We start from the raw sequence: 23,490 nt of genomic DNA, 5'->3' as shown, positions 1-23,490 counted from the left end.
GTCTCAATGCCGCGCAAGGTGGGAGATCGCGTGCTCGGCGTGTAGTCCATAACCGGGGTGGTTGTATCATCCTCCCACCCAATGCCGACATTCGATATCGTGCTTTTGGTTGCATCCAACCGAGTCTACCTAGGTAGATAGCAGCCACTTCCGAGATATTGGCCGGGCCCGGTGGGGTGAGGCGCGCTCCGTATCTTGCATTCGGGCTTTCTACGGTAAAATGTACCTGAATAGATGGCAGGGGCGAAAAGCTCAATGCAGCGGAATCTTCATAAGAAGAAACGTATTGAACCCCAGGAAAGCCTGTACACCAATTCCCTCAGGCCTATCACCTGTCCCAGCAGTGGTGGCACAGAGTCCCTATAGAGATCTGCCCTTCTCCTTCCTGGTCTGTGCCTGTGTTTGTCTTTGAGATCACACAGTCGGTCCTGACGCCATGGTGTCCTGGAGAAAGCCGTTCAGCGGCGGCGGCGGCGAGAACGTTGTCACGGCCGATAACGCGAGCCAGATCTCCGATGGAAGTATCACTTACATCGGAGAAAAGGGAGGCAACAATGCTGCTGCTACGTACCAAGAGGCATCTGGAGCACCAGTCGAGAGTAATTCGCCTCTGGGCTACGCTGTCGGGCCTATCACCATTCTGCTAATGAACATCAGCATGATGATAGGCACTGGAATCTACTCAACGCGTAAGGTCACCTTCCGCATCCAGTTCCGTATGGAAGTTGCTAACATACCCAAGCCTCCGCTATATTGTCAGGTACTGGGTCTGTCGGTCTGAGCTTTATCTATTGGACAATCGGCTTCTTGGTATGTATTGAGTTACTTAATCAGGCAAGGTCAGCACTAATGGTTCTCCCATCATCCAGGTTTGCATCGCTTCAGGATCAGTATATCTCGAATTCACAGCGTACTTTCCCAGCCGCTCCGGATCCGAAGTGGTATTCCTCGAACAAGCCTATCCACGACCGATGTGGTTCTTCCCGACAACTTTCGCTGTTCAGAATGTCATACTTTCATTCGCCAGTAGCAATGCCATTGGTAAAGATCTTCCCAGGGTCCGGACGTCGTCGGGCCGCAGCTAATTGTGTACGCGTGCAGTGTTGGCAAACTATTTGTTTGCCATTTCCGGCAAAGAGGGTACCGACTGGCAGGTGAAAGGTGTCGCATTGGCCGGCTACACAATTGCCACTCTATGTAAGAGCGCTCGTTGCTACGCCGCATCAAAGGGTAGTTTCATGTACGCTAACAGGTTTATCAATAAGCTTTGATCTTCAACACGAAGTTCTCATACTACTTGTCCAATGCGATTGGGCTCGTCAAGATCGCAACGCTGCTATTCGTTATCGTGACTGGATTCGTTGTCCTGGGTGGCAACACTAAGATTGAAAATCCTACAGCGAATTTTCAGAACTCCTTTCACGGTACCGAAGCCGCGACGGCTTACGGCTTGACCAATGCGCTGTACAGGATCATCTTTTCATACGGCGGATATAACAATGCCTTCAATGTCGTTAATGAAGTCAAGGTATGATGGTCGGCCGCCAGCAACAACCAGTACAGAAGCTGATATCTTTCCGACTACAGAACCCGGTCAAGTCGCTCCGGAAGTATGCGTTTCTGGCCCTTTTTGTTGTCTACGTGCTCTACATGTTTGCAAACGTGGCGTTCTTCGCCGCAGGTAAGTGCACATGGATGATCAAATGTCACCTGGTTGGCTTTGAGTAGATTTTTTTGACAGTGAAAACACCCCAGTGTCCAAATATGACCTTGAGAATTCGGGTACCACGGTTGCGACATTGTTCTTTAGAGCTGTATTCGGAGATAGCGGAGCGGTGCGTGGACTGAACTTCTTAGTCGCCCTGAGCGCCTTTGGAAACATTATTGCAAGCGCCTTGGGCTCATCGCGGATGATACGGGAATGCGGCAGGTAAGCATTTAGCAAAAATCAGTTTGATACGTTTCCGAGCCATCTGACGTATTCTTCTAGACAAGGAGTCCTTCCGTGGACCAAATTTTGGGTGACGACCAGACCGTTTGGGACCCCAATTGGACCTTACTTCGTGAAGTGGGCACTCACTGCCTTGATGATACTTGCTTTACCATCAGGAGACGCCTTTAATTTTGGTGAGTCGAATTCGATCTCGCGGCATTGCCACAGAAAACGTGCTTAACGTTGTATAGTGAGCGATCTCGCTGTTCTGCCGACAGCTGCCTTCAACCTGGCGATGGCTGTCGGTCTATATGCTGTGCGGTGGAGACGCAGGCGAGCAAACTTGCCGCCTCCCGAGTTTCGGACATGGCAACCTGTTGTTGTTTTCAACATTTTGGTGCAACTCTACCTGCTCGTCATGCCTTGGTACCCTCCAGAGGGAGGCCAGTACGCCGGCGACGTGAGCTTCTGGTACGCTACTTACGTTGTCACTGGCATTGGAATGTAAGTAATGGCCTGGAATCCTCCGATTCCCATTGTGTTGCGTTTATTAATCATATTCTCTGATCAGTCTCATTGCTTGTGGCACTTACTACTGGGTCTGGGCGAAATTGATTCCTAAGTGGAAAGGATATCAACTACGACAAGAAGTCATCAAGCTGGACAACGGAGCGCAGACTCATGAGATCAAGAAGATACCTAATGCCGAATTGGCGGAGTTCGATGCGACCCATGACGCCGCAGGCCGTTTAAAGGTTACGCCCGGTGAAGTGCATGATCAGGAGAAGCTCGGCAGCGGCTCTGAGGACGGTGAGGTAGGAAAAATTGTTACTACACAGACTACTTTGCGCTTGTAAGGGAATGAATCTTTCGTCGGATGGTGCGACCGGGAAGGCCGAAGACGCGAGGCAGCAGGCTTGAAGGGCTGGGAAGTGAAAACGAGTTGTGGATAATGTGAATAAGCTTGACTACTCTGTCTCGTTGCCGCGGAAAGAACGGGTCCGAGTGCCCAGTTTATCTCACAAATATTCCCAGAGCTCATCTTACTTGATTGCACGTCATTTTGGCAAACTTTCAGCAGCTTTCTTTATTCTTATAGTGCCCATATGCCTCATCTAAGCTTCCTGAGTGCGTTGGATACATATTTTACCCCTTGATGAGTATCGAAACATTTCTAAGATACAGTCAGCGCCAGTGACTATGTGGCGAGAGCGTCATGCTCGCTGCATATATGAAGACAAAAAAAGCATCCATTGATCGCTTAGGATCAGTGACTTGTGTTAAAATCTTGAGCCTCTACTGTATCTTAACGAGAGCTGCTCACGTCGACCCGACCTCACCCGCGCCTGAGAGAGGGAACCATTGCCCTCGACAAGCTCACAGGTCAATTCTCATCTGGCTTGGTCACTCCTCTAATCGCACGAGAGAGCCCAAAGGTGAGCTTCGGAAAGAAGATTCTCAGAGAGGTGACATCTGGACACAACGAACACTTGATGGAGGTACTGAGGTACCGAATCAGCTTGTCAGCACTTCGTTCTATAGGACAAATGCCAGTCTATATTCCAACGTTGCTGGCAGCCAAAGCATCAGTGCACCCTTGAGGGTATTATCATGCTTCTTGTCAATATTGCTCGTTCAAGGGTTGTGTAGCCAAAAACACAACTCCCATGCGTCCGAAATGAAGAGACGGGGCGTAGCGTAGCAACAAGCAGCCTAGACCTGTTGCTAAATCGCGGGGAACGAACAGGTGGGGACGGGGGGCGGAAATCATGCATGGAGCATTGCCCCGGAACGAGGCCGACTGCCGCTCCGATGGGGACTGGGGTGAGGCCACTCAGACGCCAGATGAGCAAGCTATGTTGTTGTAGATTGTAACCTGATTTGGGGGTTGTGATTGCCCTGTAACGTGCTCAGGAAACCAACATGCTTTGGCATTGGGACTTTCGGTCTTTAACGGAGTGCGAATGACTTGTCGAAACCGTTGTAAGGCGTACATCTTGGCTCTTCGTCCGATGCTTTGATGTGTCGTCCAGGAGTCTGAGTTCAGCAGAATTGAGTATCGGAGAGAAAAGTTCAGATAAGACCCTGACAGCGATCAATTCTTCAGTCCTTAATTTATGAGCACATTCTTGTCATACCGTACGATCACCAAAAATCTTGGGACGAATCCGTGATGAAACCTCTTTCGGGCTGTTCTCCCGGGATGAGGAGATATGGGTTCGAGGCTAATGCTGGATCTATAGTTCGTCGGTATAAGGAGCCACCCAGGGATCACGAAGCTTAAGTGGACGGCTTGGTATGCTGATATCACCATGCTCATCCATCCATCCAGCCAGCCAGCCAGCCATTACAACAGATCAACCCACATGCACACGCGCACATAATGAGAATGGGAGACAAGACAGCAAATGAGCCCAGACTCTGAGGACGAAATGCTGGCTAATTTGGGACTGGTGGCTGGCCGTTGCCGCTCCCCCTCTCGGGATCGGTTTCTTTTTCGCAAGAGATGAGGATTACCATGCTACTAGGTCACATCCACCCGGACGCACCGCGACGCCACCCGCGCTCGGCTCCAAGTGACGGGAGCGCAGCTAAAACATTGTGGCCCTACCACAGACTTAGACTCCCTGCCTAGCCCCCAATGCTGCATGGGCTCCAGCATCCATTCCATTCCGTGTAACCAATCGCAACTACTCAACTTCATCTCGGACCCTCACCACCCAAAAACGTTCTCGTTGTGAGCAGGTCCCACGACATGTCACGTAGATCGATGATGCTTCTAGCTTATTGTCTCCCAGCGTGCTCTCGAGAAAACCATGACAAAGATGTTTCTCAGCCGAGGCATGTAATTTGAGGGGACACCCTACATAACGACTGGCAAGCCCACAAAATACAATACAACGTACGCAGGCCTTTGTGCTCACGTATAGCTACACTTGTACATATCTATGGTTTACATGACCTGCCTTTGAGGAAAATTCATTTTCTAACATTTCAATCCAAATTCTGGAGCGGCGGTATATATCTGAGAGCAATATGAGGACCAATACCTCCCTCGCTGTCCTTGTCGGCAGCGTTGTTGTCGCAACCGCGCAGAATGCACCCACTGTCAAGACCATTAACGGCACGTTGCAGGGAGCCAAATGCTCCTCCAACGACGTGAACTCATTCCTGGGTATTCCATATGCTCGACCTCCCGTGGGGGACCTGCGCTTCGCACCACCGCAGTCGTACAACCAGACATTCGACAATCGTCAGGCAACGCAGCCACCGCCGGCTTGCACACAATTCAATGTGGCTTTCTCAGAGAGAGGCCCACAGTCAGAGGACTGGTAGGCTCCCATCTGCTAGCATGATATCTTCTCGATGTGCGCCAGCTGCTAACTCATATCTGCAGTCTCTTCGTAGACGTTTGGGCACCCATCGACGCTAAATCAGACTCGAAACTTCCAGTAAAAGTATGGCTCTATGGGGGAGGAAATGAGGCCGGTGGAATTTCAAATCCGACATATGATGGCTGTACGGCCAGTGAGAAGGTCATCTCGGTGTCCATCAATTATCGTGTTGGCCCGCTTGGCTTCCTGGCACTGGATAGCCTAGGTCTTCAAGGTAACCAGGGTATTCAAGACCAACTATTGGGATTGCAGTGGGTTCAAGAGAACATCGAAGCCTTCGGTGGCGATGCGAAGAAGGTGCTCCTATTCGGACAGTCTGCAGGTGCAGCCGACACATTCATCATTAGCAGCCTTCCTCAAGCCCCATCACTCATTAGCGCAGCAATCATGCAATCCGGAGCGGGGGACGAGCTGCAGACCACATCCGATGCACTGAATGCGACCGAGGCCTTTGTCAAGGCTCTAGGCTGCAGTGTGGACGATATTGCCTGCGTTCGGGCAGCCTCAGTCTCGGCCATCAACTCGTCGAGCGTCGCTGGATCTTCGTTACCACAAGTCATCGTCGACGGGACTATTATTCCTGCGCAGCCACTCGAAGCGGGTCTCAAGGTCCCGGCCGTAGCAGGATCAACCACCGACGAAGGCACCCTCTTCATTCTCAGCCAGTATCAAGCCAGCGTGCTGACGCTGAACTACACGGATTACAACGGCTTCTTAACCAAGACGTTCGGGCCGCTGGCACAAAGAGTCAATGAGACCTACCCGCTTTCGAACTATACCACCTCATCTGGTGGCCCTGTACTGGCAGCCATGTCGGCTGTCGTGACACACTCCGAGTTTAGGTGTCCAACACGAAGGTTCATCCGTCAAGCCAGCCAGGATGGTGTCCCAGTCTGGACGTATTCGTTCAACCACACTCTCAGTTGCCCTTGGTACACCATCATCCCGAGTTATGCCCTGGACCTACTTGCATCGACGCACACGGCTGAGATCCCGTTTGTCTTCAATGGCACCGCAAATATGCCCAGACCAAATGGCACTTGCAGCCTCTCCACGGGCGAGGTTGCCCTCGCAGCGAAAATGCTAGGCGCTTGGGACAGTATGGCGGCGAATGCGAACCCGGGCAGTGACTGGCCTCAATACAACACATCCAGCTCAGTCGGTGTCAATGTCGTCGGGGATGAATTCACTGTAGGAACGGTGGACTACAGCATGTGTGACTTCTGGGATGAAATTCAGGCTGCTACTGCGAACGGAACGTCTGGTGGCGGCGCAAACGGAACCAGTTCTGGCAGCGGATCAGCGCCCACATCTACGGCTGCCGCCTGGTCCTGGTTCGAAAACAGTGTCTTGTTACTATTGATCACTGCTGGGTCGCTTGGTGTGTCAATTTGTTTGCTGTAAAATAGTAAGTACAAGGAATCATGATGTGAATGTAACCGGATCGGCCGCGATATATTGCTTTAAAAAGAAGTCGAAAGCCAGACGCAGCGCAAGGAATCTAATGAGTGGAAAATATGGAGAAATATCAGCCAAGATAATGACACGAATTTGCTGTGCACTTGAACAATCACACTTTGGCCTTCGCAGAAGTTATTACGCGGTCCTGAGAGCCAGTCGCTCACGCCGTTGGGCCAATCGTCCACGCAGGTGACATCCAGGTACCGACCTGGACAGCAACTCGGTGACAGTAAGATGGCGTGGTCTCAACTGAGTGGATGTCTTAATTGAAGCAACCAAAAAAGCGAAGTGTCGATAGGGCGACGCCCCTAATCTCGTCTGCGGTTCATATGAAATCTCCGAGCTCACCCCCGGGTCGATTCTCAAGGCCGCTCTGTGACGATCTTGTTCTCAAGCAAGCGTAGTTTGTAGCTACTTCGCTGGAAACCATCTCAGTCTAAGTCTTTATTAAGGCACAATTACTGCGGCCTGCAGAGACCTGCCTCTTTCGGGCATAACGGCCAGACGGTAGCTTGCAGCCTCTAAGACACTACCTAGGTACATCCAACGCGTCCCATTGTCACACTGTCCTTCGTACTTGCTCTTTATGCCTCTCTTCCTTTTGGAAATCCGTAAAAACCTGGTCGATGATATCGTCTCGTCTGTGCTGCAATTAATTCTCTTTGCCCCGTAAGACGCGCGCTGGAGTTACGCGGCCTCGACTTCTTCACAACAGCTCACCTCTCAATCCATTGCCGCTAATACCACTGATATCATGTTAATTTCTAATCCTGCACTTTCATCTGTATCGTTTCAAGAACTGATTCAAGTCCTTATCAGACTAGGCTCTGGTAGCTTTTATCCGGTAGCTGACACTAGGTTCATAAAACAGTTCATACGTTTGTTACTCATCTGAAAACGTCGAGGTAGCTCTGTTATTGCAGAGAAGCCAGGGCTCAGAATGACCGCTGCGAAACGGGCATGGCATGAACTAATTGAGATGCACAATTTCAAGCGAATTATGAAATGTACGAAAACAATTACCGACCGTTTGCGAGTGTGCGGTCACCAAGAAGAATTGCAGGTGATTATTAAGTAGTATATTTGTCGTGACTATCCGTATCATTCATTACTACATCCACCGAGCCTGTCCCGCAGAGGTGTTGACCACGATCATTTCTCAGATTGGCGGTTTATCCGTGTTCGGATCCACCCAATCGCCTGTTGAATATTCAGGTGGTGTTGATAGCCTGATTGAGTCCTCTGGCATTTTCGTTATTGGATTGGAATCCGCCTCCACAGGACTGCGAGCCTCCATCCCCGGTAGCTCATATGGCTCCTCCTGATACGGCCTATTATGCGCCCAGCTCGAGCGTGTGGTACTTGTGATTTGCCTCGTTATCGGTGAAGTCACAGCAGACGCAGTACCGGTGCTCCCTGCACCCGCCGGGCCTTGACCATACATCCCCAGAGCATTCGACGAGGCGAAGGCGGATGCTGGCGAAGGACACCATGATGATTCGGTGCGGAGGGTTGTGGTCCTCGATGGGAAACCCCTTGAGGGTAGGGTAAGTGGTGATGGCCATGCCGACGGGTTATGTGGTGCGTGACCATCGTATAACTGAAATACGGCACTGTCGCCGGTGAGTTCGCTCGGTGAGGCCGTCGTTCCCTGTGGACCTCCTCTCCAGGCTTGCGCTTCTGATGGGCCAGGATATGCAGGCGTGGGCGGCACGACAGTCGCGCCAAATACTTGTCCCTCGTGTCCAGCTCGAGTCACCCCTCCTTGCCCTGCCGGACTGGGCAGCCCTGGTGTCATGGCGCCTGGGCTTAGAAGGTTCCGATTCTGATCTTTGTCTTTATCCTGCGCCCGTGCTGCTGCTGCTCGCGCCTCCGCTAATAGCTGCTTGTCCTTCTTTCGCTTAGTAAAGAAGATGATCATACATGCAATGCATGCGAGTGTCATGGCGCCTGCAATGCTGGACGTAATCACGCCTATTTTGGCGCTCAACGACAACTCATCGTCCTCATGCTCGTCTGTACTCGAGTCTCCGTCCTCGTCCTCCTCGTCGCTATTTGTACGCGATGTTGATGTTGTCGATGCTGACGTCGACGATGCTGTTGATGCGGGGGTTATTGTGGTCGAGAACGTTAATACCATCGTCCCGATTGTTGTTGTTACAGTGCTGGTAACTGCCGTCTCCTCGTTTCCTTCTGCCAGCCATTGAGCCTCTGATATGCTCAGTGGCGTCTTAGTCTCGGAACAAGATTGTTGCATGATTTCATAAACCTTGCTCATGGTATCGGCGCTCCCAAGACCTCCCAAGCAATCCGCTGAATCGAGAACAAAGTTGCCGCTGTTGCTACAAAGGCAGTCGTTCATTTCGCTAACTGTATCCTTGGAGGAGCAACCAGAGGTTGCGACTGCTTCTGTGAGACATGATCGTGCTGAGGCGGGATATGCTGAGAAATCGACGTCGACGGACGCTTGCGTGGGCGAGGTGAGCAGTAGAATGTAGACGATAATCGACGACGGCAACGTATCGAGCCTCATCTTCCTTGTTGGCTACCGCCGAACAACTCCACCTCTTGCGTCTTGATTAGAACAGTGTGCGCTGAAGCGTGGTTGCGCAGCTAGCGTCGCGGTGGCTGAGAGCAGTCGATAGAGGCCTGGCGAGCCTATCTCCACCGTGAATGTCTCGGTTCCAGCTTCTTTGTCCTCCGCATAACCACCAAGCAACCCGACAGTGGACTGTAATGAACGTGCGATACCGCTAATACGGTTGAAGAGCAAATCAAAACGGGCTTGGAGTTGAAAATGGCAAGAAGACCAGCTGGGCGAGGATTCGGGAGTCATCTGGATCCTGGAGACATTGACGGGAACGTGGGCCTTCGTCCGAAATACAACCCATCATCAACCCCAGTCGAACATCGGCAAACGCATACTAAAAGAGGTTCACGGAGATATTGACGTCAAGTTTTTCCCGGGCTTTCCCAGGCATTCCCAGTGCCGCGGCCGTGGTAAGCTCGCTTGAGCAGTCTGGTGAGCTCTCCTTTGGTATTCGAGCATCTTGGCGCCTGGCGTTTGAAACAGGCCCTTTTTTCGTGTTGCGCGCGTCCACGAGTCATCATGCTTGGTGAATTTGCCTGACGGCCCCTGAGCCGCAGGGTTACTCGCGAATTGCTCTTGATTGTTTCAGGGATGACAGCTATGGGCTTCCGCGTGAACCGTGTCCCACTGCTGTGGAGAGGGTTATTATGTTCATGCGGACGCACTGCCCGGAGGCTGCGGCACTGCGCCGCAGAGATCAACGTCAATAGAAGCGCAGCACAGAGCCGGAGCCCACGAGACCGACATAGTATGACGGTACACCCTGGAGACCGAGACGTGCGACTCAGGGGACGCCGGACCTATTCCCAGTATTTCGACGAGATCCCCGACCCAGTCGGCAATTCTGACAGCTATTTAGAGAGAGACCCCGTGTGTCCGATACCGAAAGGGGGGAGCGATCGGCGGACTACGAATCTTCTCAAGGAAAATATATCGGGAGTAAGAATGGCTTCCACAATCTAAGTACTGCAAGGACGGTACTGCCGGCACCAACGGGCAGCACCTGTGATCATCACTGATTCACCGGTCCGCGGCTATCTTGGCCGAGACGAGCCGAAGGCGAGGAAGCCCCATTGGCGGCAGCGAAAAGGGACGAGATTTGATAAGTAAGGACGAAGATCGCTGGTGGTCAAGTTTAACCTCATCCAAGCTTGTGCCGGCATGTGGGCATGCCAACCCCTTGAATCCACAGGTTTATTCACGTCGCCGCGGTCATGACTCGCATGCAGCTCCGAGCTGGCAGCTTGTCTGCGAGGTGAAATGAAACAATTATGCCGCTCGTCAGGACCTGCCAACTCAAGTCGACTGATCTTGAATTCCGAACGATTATTTTGGATGGCTGCAAGTTGCAGACTTGGAATGGCGACCTAAATCCACGTGGTTCATCGATGATCTTTACATGCACTAATTGCGGTACAAGACCAACATCATCCTCGAGCACGGACCCATGGATTGTGTCGTCGTCGCGACCCGCCCTCAATTAGATGTGGAGGCGAGGCCCCGCCGATGGAGAATGACGGACCGGAGCGGTGGAGCACTTCAGCGTTGACCATCAAGTCGGGCTGTTGATTATTTATCCTTTGCAGACCCTCTATCCTCCTTGTATGTCGCGAGCTGGAGCGAGATTTCCGCAGCTGTAGACATTTGGCCGTCCATCTGCCGCCATGGACCGAACACTACGAGCTGCGATTTGTTCAGGTTACGATGCCTGAAACATAGCCCTCAGATTAGCTTGATCGGGTGCTTGCGGGGGTCCGTCCCGCTTTCGAGGTCAGGCCACGGCGTTGCTCTAGAGCTGTCGAGAGGTGGAAGCCAAGGTAGAGCCGGACTACGGATGGCAGGATATCAATCGCGCACGACCGATGTCCTCAGTTGGTCTCTTTAAGCAGCATACTATGTACTCCCAGGCGCCATGTTTGTACTCCAGCGATGCGATTTAAACGGCCTGGCTTGACAACGGCTTGCTTCTGGACTAGTGGGCAGCCAGGACACCATGATTTGGAGGAGATATAAACATGGAAAGTTTCTGAATGCGACGACTTCATTCGGCAAACTTGCTCTGCAGCAGAAGCAGGGCACTTAAATAACAGACTGCTATTCCCGGTATACACCCAGTCCCGATGCCAGCTCTCAGTCCAACCGGCACTAGTAATGATGAGGGTGTCGGCCTCCATCAAAAATAGCCATTCGAGTATCTATGACACCTCTTCGGTGCTTGCAGCCGATGATCATGGCAACGTCGAGATGCAGTTGCCACCACAAGCCTCCTTTTTTCGTACATATTTGGAAGCGCATGGCGTGGATGTTTCGCTAAAAGAGTAGTGGAATAGATTAGTACAGAAGCGGTCCAGATTAGTGTCGGCAGCTACCTACCAAGTTGCTTGTGCTAAGGATACAATGCTATTGCCCCTGCCTTAGAGTCCGCGCGCATACGCGCCGTCGACGGGCGGACTGATGAGCTTCAACATCGGCTCAACACTCGGATGAACCTGCATCGGCTGGCCTCTCCTGAGAGCCCGACATAGCGGAAGCCAAGATCTACAGGAGGTGAATTATACGATAGGCTTGCATTGCCACGCGTCAGCAAACACGCAGATTCTGTTCGGGCGGCAGTTGGGGACTCCGAGTATAGCTCAAGATGGAATTCGAACCTGAACTCTATGTTGCAGTATAAGAAGAATGCACACTCTCTGAAAACTTTCCAACTCAAAAGGCAATTCCCTGTGGCACTTTCCCATTCACTCTTTGTTTTCACTTTTCATCACTTTCTTTTACAAATCACATTCTCTTCTTACATTCTCTTGACGAGAAAATGTTGACAAAGATATCATTCGTTTTTCTGCCTTTGGCAGTCTCAGCGGGTCTACTGCCCAGCTGGCTGGCTATGGATCGTCGCACCGATATCTGCGGTGTTAAAGGGTACGACCGGAACAACGGCAACTATTTTTGGAGTGCCAGTAAGAAGCTTACATCATATTCTGGCTGCTCCACCCGATGCGCTCAGAGCGAACGCTGTGAGAGCTTTGGCTTCAACGATGAAGCCTGCATGCTCTTCGATCTCTCTCTTGCCGAAAACTTCGACGCGGATCGCCACAGTGATGTGAAGTACTACGATGTGGGCTGCGTCAAAGATGCAACTATCTCCACACCCAAAGCAGCATCTTCTCTCACGCGTACGACCACGGTATCATCGGCGACGCGAACGGTCACCCGTAGCATTGCCCTCGCCACCGGGACTGGTGTTCCTTTGCGACCTACCAACGGCACTGGCTTCTTCCCTGTGACCAGGACCGCCGCATCACACAGCCTGATAACCGCAAGCAGTGACGAGCCTGCTACGCCAACGGCAACCGCGGATAACTCCGCCGCTGAAACCACGTCGTCGAACAGCAGTGAGGGTGACAACAGCACAGAGAGCGGTAGTTCTGGAACCGGTGTTGAGTCACAGATCGGTGACGGAATTCTCCCCCCAACTAGGAACATCACACTTGCGAACAATGGCACCAGCACTGCCCTCAACTCTACAGCTGTATTCAATAGCACAAGCACAGGTACGCAAAATCCTCTGAATTGCGACTCTCACCATTCAATTCGGAATTCTCTACCCCGCTCAGACTTTCCAGCAGTCTTGGTCATCTGAATACTAACTGTAATATTTGCTGTAGGATCCATGGGTCTTGACTGAGGGCAATCACCATCACCAAATGTATGAGCTTTTGGCTAAACCAATTTCTGGTCATAAAGTCTTCGAGGAATAATCACTTCTCCAATTCGATAAAATGGACGGTTTCCTAAAGTGGGCGTTGCAATCGACAATATCAAAGAACAACCAGTCAGGTGAATACTGGTCTCTTGACTCAACTACTGTTGATGATATCGGATGGGGCGAAGCGTTCTTGCTGAGCTTTGTCCTTACTGGAGCTATAGATCGTTGTAATTTTGTGTTGATATTACCATCATTATAAAATTTAATCACCGTCCCAAATATCTTCTGCCAAGGGTTGTTGATCTTATGGCACTAGCCAAATCTCCCCCCCCCCCTCCGCCGACATATCTCTTCCAGACAGTGATTTAGTGGAATAGAACAGATACTTGCATGCTGCAATATGTATGGCATTCAAAAACATATAAAATAGCTTCATCAAGTGATAGTACCTTACATTTTCAGTCTCCTAAAAGCCGATTCGGCGCTAGCCTCAAACATTTGATCTTTTTGAATAAATATTGACTGAAACCTCCATTTAGCGTCACTGAAAGACCGAAAGCTAAGTGTTGGCATTTTATTGGTGTTTCGGAATTAATAGAAAGTAGATTTATTGATGTAAATCAAACAACTCAGAGCATATAAAGCACGTACAAACTGGGTATAGAGTATCACAATACAGAATTTGTCACCATTGAATGCTACAACACAGCACACACTCCTAATCCCATCTTTAAAATCTTGCGTCGAGTCAAGCAAGATTGGTTGCAAATTTCATATCTCAGTACAGATAATACCTGCCGTCTTCGTCAAGTGCTTCAAAATGCATGGCCCGGAGCAATGGGGTCTCGTGGAATATATTATCGATCAAGTGGAAGAGCGCGATAATCAAGCAGAATGGAATAGATGTTCTCCTAACACTCATATCACACATCTCACTGGTGAGCTGATATTCCGCGTTATCTCGAGAAATCATACACTCCCAAGCAACATGTGGGATCGTCAAAGAAGAGGAGGCCACCTGTCAGACGGTATGACCAGCGTTACCTGGATCATACATGACAATTGCATCCCAGGACGACCCGGCGCACGATGGTTTGACCTCATCTTCGCCAGACACAATCACACTGAATCTCGAGGCGGATGGAACACGGATTACGAGGAATGGCGTGAATTTGTTAGACGAGAGTGGTTAGAGTATCTGCATTCTTCAGCGCCAGTATCCTCGACGACTTTCTCACGGTAGGACACACAGGAATTTCATTGCAAAAACAACATGCTAATGACTACCACAGCAGTCGCTAACGTGACCGGTGCTGACACTGTTGGCTTTTATTTCCTGGACAACCTTTTCGAACCGCATGCCTGAGGTTAACGAGCCCAATGCGGCGAAATAATGGGCAGCTTCTTGAAACCCGATGTCTGGAGCCAACAAGGTCAGGCCCTATATGAAGCGACAAGGATGGAGACGAAGAACATTCGGAGAATCGAGCGGACACCAATGAATTAGTGAAGGCTTTATGGGTGTTAGACTCAGTTTGATTGAGAAGAGCAAGTTGTTGAATACAAATCGATACATCATAGATGATACGCGATAGCGTCCTCGCCAAGTTGCCCGTAAACTTCATCCACGGCTTCCACCACGTCCTGTGGCAACGGCCCTTGGTCAATGATGTCCAAATTTGCGGCAAGCTGAGCGGTGCTAGATGCTCCGATAATGACAGTGTCACCGTTTGCAGGATCAAGTTTGCTGTGGTACGTGGTCCATCTCAGAGCCGCCGCATGGCCGTTAATACCATGCTTGGCCGCTACTTCCGTAGTTTTGTCCACAGCGCTTGCAATCTTGGGCTTGGAGTACATGTTCATATAGTGCTGCCCCACTCGGTGCTGTTCATGCGTGAATTGATTAGTCTCATCTGTGAATAACAAGGGAGATGCGCCGATACTCACAGACGTGTCAAACCGACCACCAGACGGAGCATTTTTCTGGCCTCCCACGAAGACACCCGCAGCGGCGGGGCTGTATGCATAAAATGCGATGCCGTGTTTTTTAAGCACTGGAAACAAGCTTTCCTCCCCGGATCTAACGACCGGGTTGTACTGCCCCTGGTAGACGGTGGGAGCAACATATCCCTTCTCCTTGCCAATTGCTACGAACTGCTCCACCTCGTCTGCGGTGTAGTTCGATAACCCAAAGCGCTTGAACTTTCCTTCCTGATACGCTTGATCAATAGCCTCGTATGTCTCCTCAAACGGAGTTTCGCGGTCAGGCATGTGCAAATACATGACGTCGATCTTGACAGCAGCCGGGAGCGCCAAGTCTGCGATGGAAGCGTTGATGCTTGCCTTGATTTGCTGAGCGTTATGAAAAGGTCCATTACCAGGGAGCCCGAGGATCTTCGTGTCGATGTTGAAGCGCGACCCAGCATCTACAGCTCCGAGACGGGGCTCGGACGAGCCGACTGCTCCGGGCGAGTAGTTGCGGGAGGTATCGATATGGCGGCCGCCACGCTCATAGAAGGTATCAAGAAAGATCTTCACCTCGTCAGGCGTATCATATTTGGCCATATTATCGGCTTTCTTATCACCAACCTGATAACGCTGTTAAGAGCTGTATTATGTATATGTGGCTTGGGAATACGCACATTAGCAGCGCCGAGGACGATGATTGGATGTTGAGCTTTGGACATTTTTGCGCTTCAGATTTGAGAAGGACTCTTCTCCAAAGGAATGAAATTACAGATCTGATCTCATGAAATGGGATAGTACAGCAATGGTATTCATATATACAAGTTACCTCTTAGCACCCCGCTCTCCACACTTATACATAATCACACGTCGATCGGATTTCAAATGCTCCAGATGTTGAGTGACGTTAACGCCGGGTCCGAGTCCGGATCGGGCTGACAAATCGTCCCGAGGTCTATTTTGTTCCACATTTCAACTCCATATTCCTTGGGACACCGAATTACTTAGTTGATGTATATCTTCGAGACTGATGACCTAAGCTTCTTGTTGACTGATCAGAACTTGAATGTCTACTAATTAAAAGGGGAACGCCATGATTTTAGATTTATTAGCCACGCTCTTGACCGGTACACTTGAAATTTTAGGACACAGGTTTGTCGGGCTTACGGTTCATCCGAGTCTCCAACAGCTAGCGAATAGACTGAGCCGAGCCTGTTGTCAATCTTGAGGGGTCAGATTTTAGACAGCTAAGCTATGCAAATGTATTGCGTGTTGATCATCCTAGCTGTGGAGTCAAAGAATGGTGCCAAAGGGTGAGTACGTGGCCACCCGATCTTGCTGTTGGAGAAATCCATCAAGAAGTCCCTGATCTATCTCTCAAGCTCAAACTCTCCGTTAGACACACATCTCATGCATGTGCAACCAGACAAGGTGATCATACAATAGAAGATTCACAAGCGATGTTTCAAAGTTGGAAACCAGTGGTTCACACACGGAGGATTGATAGTCATATTGTTGTGTAACTTCTCATAATTCAACACCTAGAGTACCCTCTAAAGTGAGTCCAATATCCCTCATCAGGCTCATCACGGGTTTGTGTTTACTCATGCCTGCATGGCTCCTCGTCAGCACCCAATTGAGGTCATCCGTCGTCGTTTTCAACACTTGATACGAAGTTTCAAGGGCAGTTCGTGGATGAAATCAATACTCAGAAGGCCTGCGAACTCAAAATAGGAAGGGCCGGTACCAATGCATGGACCTGCTCCTCTTTGCGTCAGCATAGGGGCTACCTTGCTCGATGTCTGCGGGATGAATCTCTGACTTGGCTGTAGGATATGTTGATTTTTAACGGGCAGCTGTTACTTAGGTTTCGTCGGCCGGAAGAGGATCCGCAGGAGGCGTCGGGGGATCCGGCGGAGGGGTAGGGGGAGGGTCTCCATTGTCTTGAGGCATCGTTCTGATATGCTTGCGTGCCGATCGAGAAGAGCTTCTGTTTTAATATTCGAGAGTTGGTCTAGGCCTAGATTCTGTATGGGTGCCTGTCAAGCTTGTGTAAAATCACAAGTGCTCAAAGTGCAATCGATTCGAATTCGAGATATTTATAGGTAAAGAATCGTCAGTTTTATAGGTGAAGACAGGGGAAAGCTATGTTGTATGATGCTGACCCGATTTGTGGTTGTATAGTAGTAGTGACGACAGACACCGAAGTCATCCAAGAGCAAGGAAGTAACAAACGCACAGAGTGACTGTGAGGCAATTTGAACCACTGAATTGGCTGCCAACCCGTGGAAAGCTTGTCGGTGCAGTCTCGTTCTGACCATGTTCTTGAAAGGTCAGCACAAGAGCTTGAGCCAATGCATGAGACGTACTTTACAGTCTCCAGACCTGTGTAAAATTTGCATGGCTGAGAACTAAGACTGGTGAGGCTGGAGTTCGTCCATCGTTGAAGCCGCGTGCAAATTTATTGAGAGCCTAACTTTTTCGACACTCCTTTCTCACTCATCGATATGAATGGTAGATGCTCTGAAGGTATAATGTTCACTGTCTCGATGAAACTGAGCGAATCCTCTGTTGGCCTCTCTCAGGTTGTGTTTACAAGGAATGGACCAGTCACTCAGGACATGTGTGCGCGGGTGTCGACATCCTCAACATCCACAAAGATACACCGAAGTTATGCATGATTGTCACTCAGGACACTGAGAGATGTGATGAACTATGTCATGGCTCCCGTCAAGAACTTGCTAATTCTACATGCACGGTTGACGACGGATTCGGAGATGGCCTGTACAGGCTGATGTATTGGGAGGCATGTAGCAGGCCTGAACGTGCCTGAACGTGCCGGAAGCTTTGCAACCAAGAGCGGCTGCAGGGAATTATTGATTTGCAGTTACAAGTGGATGTGCAACGGTTTTCGTCCACTCTGTTCACTCACTTCACCCGCTCGATGTCGTACGTGGAGAAGGTAACTACAGCACGGCGAGTTTCCCAATGCAATACACAAGACCTTCTTTAATGAAATTACTGAGTGATTGCATGGCAGCATGGCAGCAATATTGACGGGGGAAACGTGCCGAAAAGGCCAAGGCTGGCAATGATGAAATGCATGGTACCGCGAGCTCTAGACAGCTAGCGTGCGGTTGGCGTGCGCTGTATGGTGCAGCACAGTACAGAGAGGGGACAACAAGTGCTCTAGCTGCAGTGAGAAATTGATGCGGTGGAATGGAGGTATAGCAATGGCTCCCGGTGCACACGGATAAAAGATGATGACAAACAATGATGAATGACCCTTTCAAATTAGACTACGTGTACTGTTACTGTGCTTCCTCGGTTCGCTCTCAGCTGTGCCCTTCTGCATTTAGAACACCGTTTGGCTGGAGGCCACATCCTGCGACCGTCAGCGTCGACCTTCGAATTTTGGTGTCACTGTGCCTGAGTGGATGCTAGACCCCAAGCTTGAGCCCCGGAACTTCAGGAACCGGCCAGCAGATTTCACCACTCCTGCGTCTAGACTAGACTACTGAGTAGGTTACCATCAGCACTGCTACATCCAGGCGATCCTGTTTTCCATCATTGATCACTGCCGGAGACTTGGATGGATGATGAGCTCGGTCGCTGATCCACTATCCCCATCCTCCCAGTCGGTGACTTTTGCTTATGTCCGCTCCACCTGTGTTTGATCCCTCCTCCGCCCCGCCCCAGAGATGGCCAGCCGGACGGCCGGACCTGGCCGTGGACCTGGCCTTGAATGTTGGCCTGGGGCTAGACATGCTAATGATGGATTCTGGAACTCGGACGCCTACCTCCCTTTGCCTTCTGCTGCCCCTGTTGTTTCTATTCTGTGATTCCTTACCACCATGCCCCCCAATATTGAACCTGCTAGCTGAATATGCATCACCCAGCTCACGGCCCACAATTCCAACCCCAGGGTTTCTGCTCAATGCAGCCAATTCCTTACCACTGTCCACACACGGGCCAGCCCTGCCCAGGTAAGGGTTTTTTCGTCTTGTCTAAGTGGACAGAGGCTCCCTGGCTCAGGTATGCCGACCAGCGCGCTTCGATATGCCAATAACAGTTCTGTACCAGTCACAACACATCACTCGATTGATTACCAGAATCAGAGGTTCTAGTCACCGATCTGCAGTTCAACGTCTCTCAGTCCATATCTGCGTCCAGCCGCTTGCGTTACTGACTGACGGATGAGTTGCATGCTGACCAGTCAGACTACTGACTGAGTTCTACTGCTGAGTTCCGAAGTCTACCGCCGTTTCTCCCATCGGTCACAGGCCAGGCCCGGCCGGCCAGCCTTCTCTACCCACCTCTATTTATATAGCCATCCAGCTGTCCACTTGCCCGCTTGACATGTGCCCCTGCAGGAACACATCAAGCTTATGCTGGTCGGCCTCTGTAACCAGACCTCGAAAGTGAACGAGGCTGCATCATGCCCTTCTGCGTCCTATTTAGCTCCTTACATACGTCTCGCCTGCTTTAACGCCGCCTTGAATCATTAAAGGCCTGTTTGGGACTTCAATATTCGCTGCTCTCCCCAGATCTTGGTCAATCCAGCCAGGCCATCAGTGCCAGTTCCTTCTCGATCTACTCATATATCCGCATTCATTTTGCCTCGTGGAAATACACTGACACGACGACAAACCTACTCGGTCACACCCCTGATAGATGCCCTTCAGACCTCTGATGCTGGGATTGATCAAGCAACCTCTCTCCTAATCTCATATAGTGCATTACTTTGCTCTACCGCCCCCCTCCCGGTCTGATTACCCCCACATCGCTGGGACGCTACTCGAACCCTCGATTGTTTCTGCAGTCACTACGACACCCCTCTGGGACGACGACGGATAGCCATATTTTATCTCTATAACAAGACGCTACAATGGGCAAGAAGCATGTATATGACAATCCTTCTTCTTCGGAGTCGGACTCTGATTCCTCCCCTGCGACCTCTCCCCACCGCAACCGCCGTTATGAGCGACGCTCCCACAAGCGGGCGTTAAGTCCTGCTGCTAGACGACTGTACGCTCCCGCACCACAGGCTGCCGCCGACAAAGCTTCTGAGGACAAGAAGAAAAAGTCGAAGAAACCACCGCAAGAGAGCATTGACAAAATTTGGGAGAAGTTCTCCCAGAAAAACTTTAGCAAAGCCCTGGCGGTACTGCCTTCCTCTTCTGTTTCTTCGTCAACCTCCACGGAGCGTGGCAACGAGCTCTTATGCGCCGGATACGAGCGGGCCGCCGAGGAGTGTAGGAGAAGAGTCCGCAAGATCATTGCCGAGTGCAGGAGAATCAACACCCGTTATCGCGATCCAGGCTGGGACATTGTAAGTATTCTAGCTTCGACCACCACAAACCCGGATCACGAAACACACCATCAACCCATCCAAGGGTTCCTGTCAGAACCAGAACCCTACTTGTATACTACACTGCTGACCTGATTTAATCTAAGGACTGGGACTTCAAGTGGGAAAAGGGCCATTGCTTGAACAGCCTGGGGTCTAAAAAGTTCGATATCCGTGCGTCAAATCTTACCAATACCAAAGCGAATATCCCCAAAGCCGTCAAGCGCGTGCACGAGATCTTCAAGAAGCCCACTTTCATGGAAAATGTGCTCCCCGGCGACATCAAGCAAGGTAACCTTGGCAATTGCTGGCTCATTGCAAGCTTGACGGGTCTGGCGAATGTGCCGGATGGGGTCAAGCGTATCTGCGTGGAGTATGATACCAGTAAGTACTTTTCTCGGGATTCATGTCTACAGCTTCAATGTGGTATATTGACACTTACCTCCCGCGTCACAGAGATAGGAATCTATGGCTTCGTTTTCCATCGTGACGGCGAATGGATTTACTCAATTATAGATGACAAGCTTTTCCTCAAGTCGCCATGCTGGGACTCGCCGTCCATGCAGCGTGATCTCCTGAAGCAGATCGACCGGGAAGACGTTGAAAGCGTCTATCGTGAGACGTACCAGACTGGTTCAAAAGCACTCTTCTTTGCCCAGAACAAGGACCAGAACGAGACTTGGGTCCCACTTCTTGAAAAGGCCTACGCCAAGGCGCACGGCGACTACGGCTGCCTTCACGGAGGCTGGATCGGCGAGGCATTAGAGGACTTGTCTGGTGGTGTTACAACCGAACTACTCGGGAGCGATATCTTCGACATCGATGCTTTTTGGGTCAACGAGTTGAGCAAGGTCAATCAGGAATTTCTCTTCGGTTGCTCTACCGGTCTGCTCGACGGCGGGTACGGTGAGCGAGACGGTATCTCGGAAGGTCACGCTTATGTCCTTATGGAGGCAAAGACGCTGAAGGACGGGACTCGCCTTTGTAAACTCAGGAACCCCTGGGGCCAGATCAAGAAGGGCACCTGGGAAGGTGCATGGTCTGACGGCTCCAAAGAGTGGACCACGGAGGTTAAGGAAGAGCTCAACCACAACTTCGGAAGTGATTCGACCTTTTGGATTTCTTACGAAGACCTCCTTCGCAAATATCAGCACTTCGACCGCACTCGCCTGTTCCGAGACCCAGACTGGCGTTCTTGTCAGCGATGGGTCGGGGTGGAAGTTCCCTGGAAGGCGCAGTACAACGAAAAGTTCCACATCAAACTGACAAAGGAGTCCCCAATCGTTCTTGTACTCTCGCAAATTGACATACGATACTTCCGCGGCTTACAGGGACAGTACAATTTTCGACTGCAATTCCGACTGCACGAGGAGGGCAGTCCTGGAGCTGAGGACTACATAGTCCGCAGCCACGGCAACTACCTCATGGACCGCAGTGTCTCTGTTGAGCTGCCAAGTATGCTTCCCGGAAATTACGTGGTGTTCATTTCTGTCATCGGCGAACGCGACAACGACATCTACAGCACAGAGGAGGTCATCCAGCGCGAGTGCAAGAGCCGCACAGAGAACGAAAAGCTCGCTCAGGTCGGGCAGGCGTATGATCTCGCCCACTCCAAGGCTGCCAGCCACCTTAAACGATTGGGTGAGGTCCGGAAGAAGGCCGAGGGCAAAAAGGCCAGCGAATCCCGGAGAAAAGAGCGGAGAAAGAAGTGGGAGAGGCGACAGAAAGAGCGGGAAGTCAAGGCGAAGCAAGCGAAAAAGGACAAGGAAAAGAAGCTGAGATTGAAAGCTGAGAAGAAAGCTAAGGCTGAAGCTGAGAAAAAGGTGACGGAGGAGAAGGCGGCGGAGGAAAAGGCGGCGAAGGACGCCGCTGAGAAGAAAGCTTCAGCAGAGAAGAAGGCAGCAGAGAAGGAGGCAGCAGAGAAAGCTGCAATACAGAAGGCCGCAGAGCAAGCCGAGCTCCTTCGGGCCGAAGCCATGGATGCCGACAATGCCTCAGTCACTTCTAGTTGGACCACCTCGGGTACAGCACAGCACACGCCACAAGATAGCCCAAGGAGTGAGCCTGCTCAACCTGCCGCTATTGGACAAGATAGGGTCGAAGTCCCTCCAGCCGTCAGCAGCGCCGGTGCTACTCCTATCCTATGTGGATGCACGCCTGCTGCAAAGAAGACCGAGCCGGAAGAAACAACTAGAAACAAACCGATTGAGCTCAAGATACAATGCTGCTCCTGCAACCACCAGAACAAGAAGCCGGCCGCGCCACCGGCCGAGGAGTCAGATGGCTACTCCTCTGCGTCGCCCGTCGAGGACTACGAGAATCTGTACGAGCAGGATGACGCGACCACCTCCCTCCAGCCGGCTTCCCCAACCACACCGGGGTCGGACAAGACTGAAGACGGCAAGTCAGACGACGAAGACAGCGACAGTCCCGAACCATGGAACGCCATCGCCGTAGTCGGGTTCAGGGTCTACTCAAAAGACGAGAATCTAGAATTGCGCGTTATCCTGGAGGGCGGTCTCCTAGAACAAGACGGAATGGGGACCCTGGGTGAGGCTGATCTTGATAACGCAGTCGCCAATGCTGGTGGTCAGCGCGGCAAGCAGGAAGAGGAAAGCAGCCAGAAAGCCCAGGAGACTCCAGATGATGGCAAAGCAGATGAGGCGACGAAAAAGAAGATGGCAAACAATGATGACGGCGAAAATAAAGAAGCGGGCAATGAAGAAGAGGACAACTCGTCGGCTGATGGAGATCGTATGGCGCACTACCGGACCATCATTGAGAGGAAGACGAGTGAGTTTGATCGACTCATAGGGCATGAAGGTGAAGGGGTTGATGATTCCCGGTGAGAGTTTCGATGGCGAAAAGCCTGCCATCGTTGGACCGGAGATTCTGTGAGACATGGATGCGGTCGAAGGAGAACCTGCAGATATGGTCAGGAATGGTGGGCACCCAAAGACGGCCGAGTCGGACCACGTTCCGTCTCGTGGGTGGCTTCGGAAGCAGAATGATTTTGGCGGGACTTAGGATCTTAGACCTTTCCCGATAATATGCTTGCGCAGCGAAATTCAAATGAAACCTGCAACTTAC

The 23,490-nt window shown here is 51.1% G+C and overlaps 6 protein-coding genes across 6 annotated transcripts; 4 read left to right on the top strand and 2 right to left on the bottom strand.

Moving 5' to 3' along the window:
• Window positions 1-436: 436 nt before the first annotated feature.
• J7T55_008028 (uncharacterized protein) lies at window positions 437-2,854 on the top strand (the record flags this gene model as incomplete). The annotated part of the gene is made up of 11 exons (XM_053131181.1): window positions 437-689; window positions 743-810; window positions 870-1,041; window positions 1,102-1,197; window positions 1,266-1,528; window positions 1,588-1,681; window positions 1,756-1,930; window positions 1,991-2,127; window positions 2,185-2,437; window positions 2,505-2,748; window positions 2,828-2,854. The coding sequence occupies 11 exons, from the start codon at window positions 437-439 to the stop codon at window positions 2,852-2,854; spliced, it is 1,782 nt and encodes a 593-aa protein (XP_052990863.1).
• A 2,115-nt stretch (window positions 2,855-4,969) lies between these two features.
• On the top strand, window positions 4,970-7,168 carry J7T55_008027 (uncharacterized protein; the record flags this gene model as incomplete). The annotated part of the gene is made up of 4 exons (XM_053131180.1): window positions 4,970-5,265; window positions 5,331-6,709; window positions 6,990-7,018; window positions 7,088-7,168. 4 exons carry the CDS (start codon window positions 4,970-4,972, stop codon window positions 7,166-7,168), a joined length of 1,785 nt encoding a protein of 594 aa, XP_052990862.1.
• Window positions 7,169-7,948: 780 nt separating this feature from the next.
• Window positions 7,949-9,322, bottom strand: J7T55_008026 (uncharacterized protein; the record flags this gene model as incomplete). Its single annotated transcript, XM_053131179.1, has 1 exon — window positions 7,949-9,322. The coding sequence occupies one exon, from the start codon at window positions 9,320-9,322 to the stop codon at window positions 7,949-7,951; it is 1,374 nt and encodes a 457-aa protein (XP_052990861.1).
• A 2,869-nt stretch (window positions 9,323-12,191) lies between these two features.
• On the top strand, window positions 12,192-13,019 carry J7T55_008025 (uncharacterized protein; the record flags this gene model as incomplete). The annotated part of the gene is made up of 2 exons (XM_053131178.1): window positions 12,192-12,930; window positions 12,994-13,019. The coding sequence occupies 2 exons, from the start codon at window positions 12,192-12,194 to the stop codon at window positions 13,017-13,019; spliced, it is 765 nt and encodes a 254-aa protein (XP_052990860.1).
• A 1,641-nt stretch (window positions 13,020-14,660) lies between these two features.
• Window positions 14,661-15,772, bottom strand: J7T55_008024 (ldo keto; the record flags this gene model as incomplete). Its single annotated transcript, XM_053131177.1, has 3 exons — window positions 14,661-14,969; window positions 15,033-15,674; window positions 15,728-15,772. The coding sequence occupies 3 exons, from the start codon at window positions 15,770-15,772 to the stop codon at window positions 14,661-14,663; spliced, it is 996 nt and encodes a 331-aa protein (XP_052990859.1).
• Window positions 15,773-19,938: 4,166 nt separating this feature from the next.
• On the top strand, window positions 19,939-23,427 carry J7T55_008023 (cysteine proteinase; the record flags this gene model as incomplete). Its single annotated transcript, XM_053131176.1, has 4 exons — window positions 19,939-20,382; window positions 20,508-20,784; window positions 20,857-23,193; window positions 23,330-23,427. The coding sequence occupies 4 exons, from the start codon at window positions 19,939-19,941 to the stop codon at window positions 23,425-23,427; spliced, it is 3,156 nt and encodes a 1,051-aa protein (XP_052990858.1).
• Window positions 23,428-23,490: the final 63 nt, after the last annotated feature.

This window comes from Diaporthe amygdali (genome assembly GCF_026229845.1).
Source record: "Diaporthe amygdali strain CAA958 chromosome Unknown NODE_25_length_736740_cov_64_583793, whole genome shotgun sequence".
Lineage (NCBI taxonomy): Eukaryota > Fungi > Ascomycota > Sordariomycetes > Diaporthales > Diaporthaceae > Diaporthe > Diaporthe amygdali.
The sequence above is the reverse complement of the archived record's forward strand: the minus strand, read 5'-3'. Positions and strand labels throughout refer to the sequence as shown.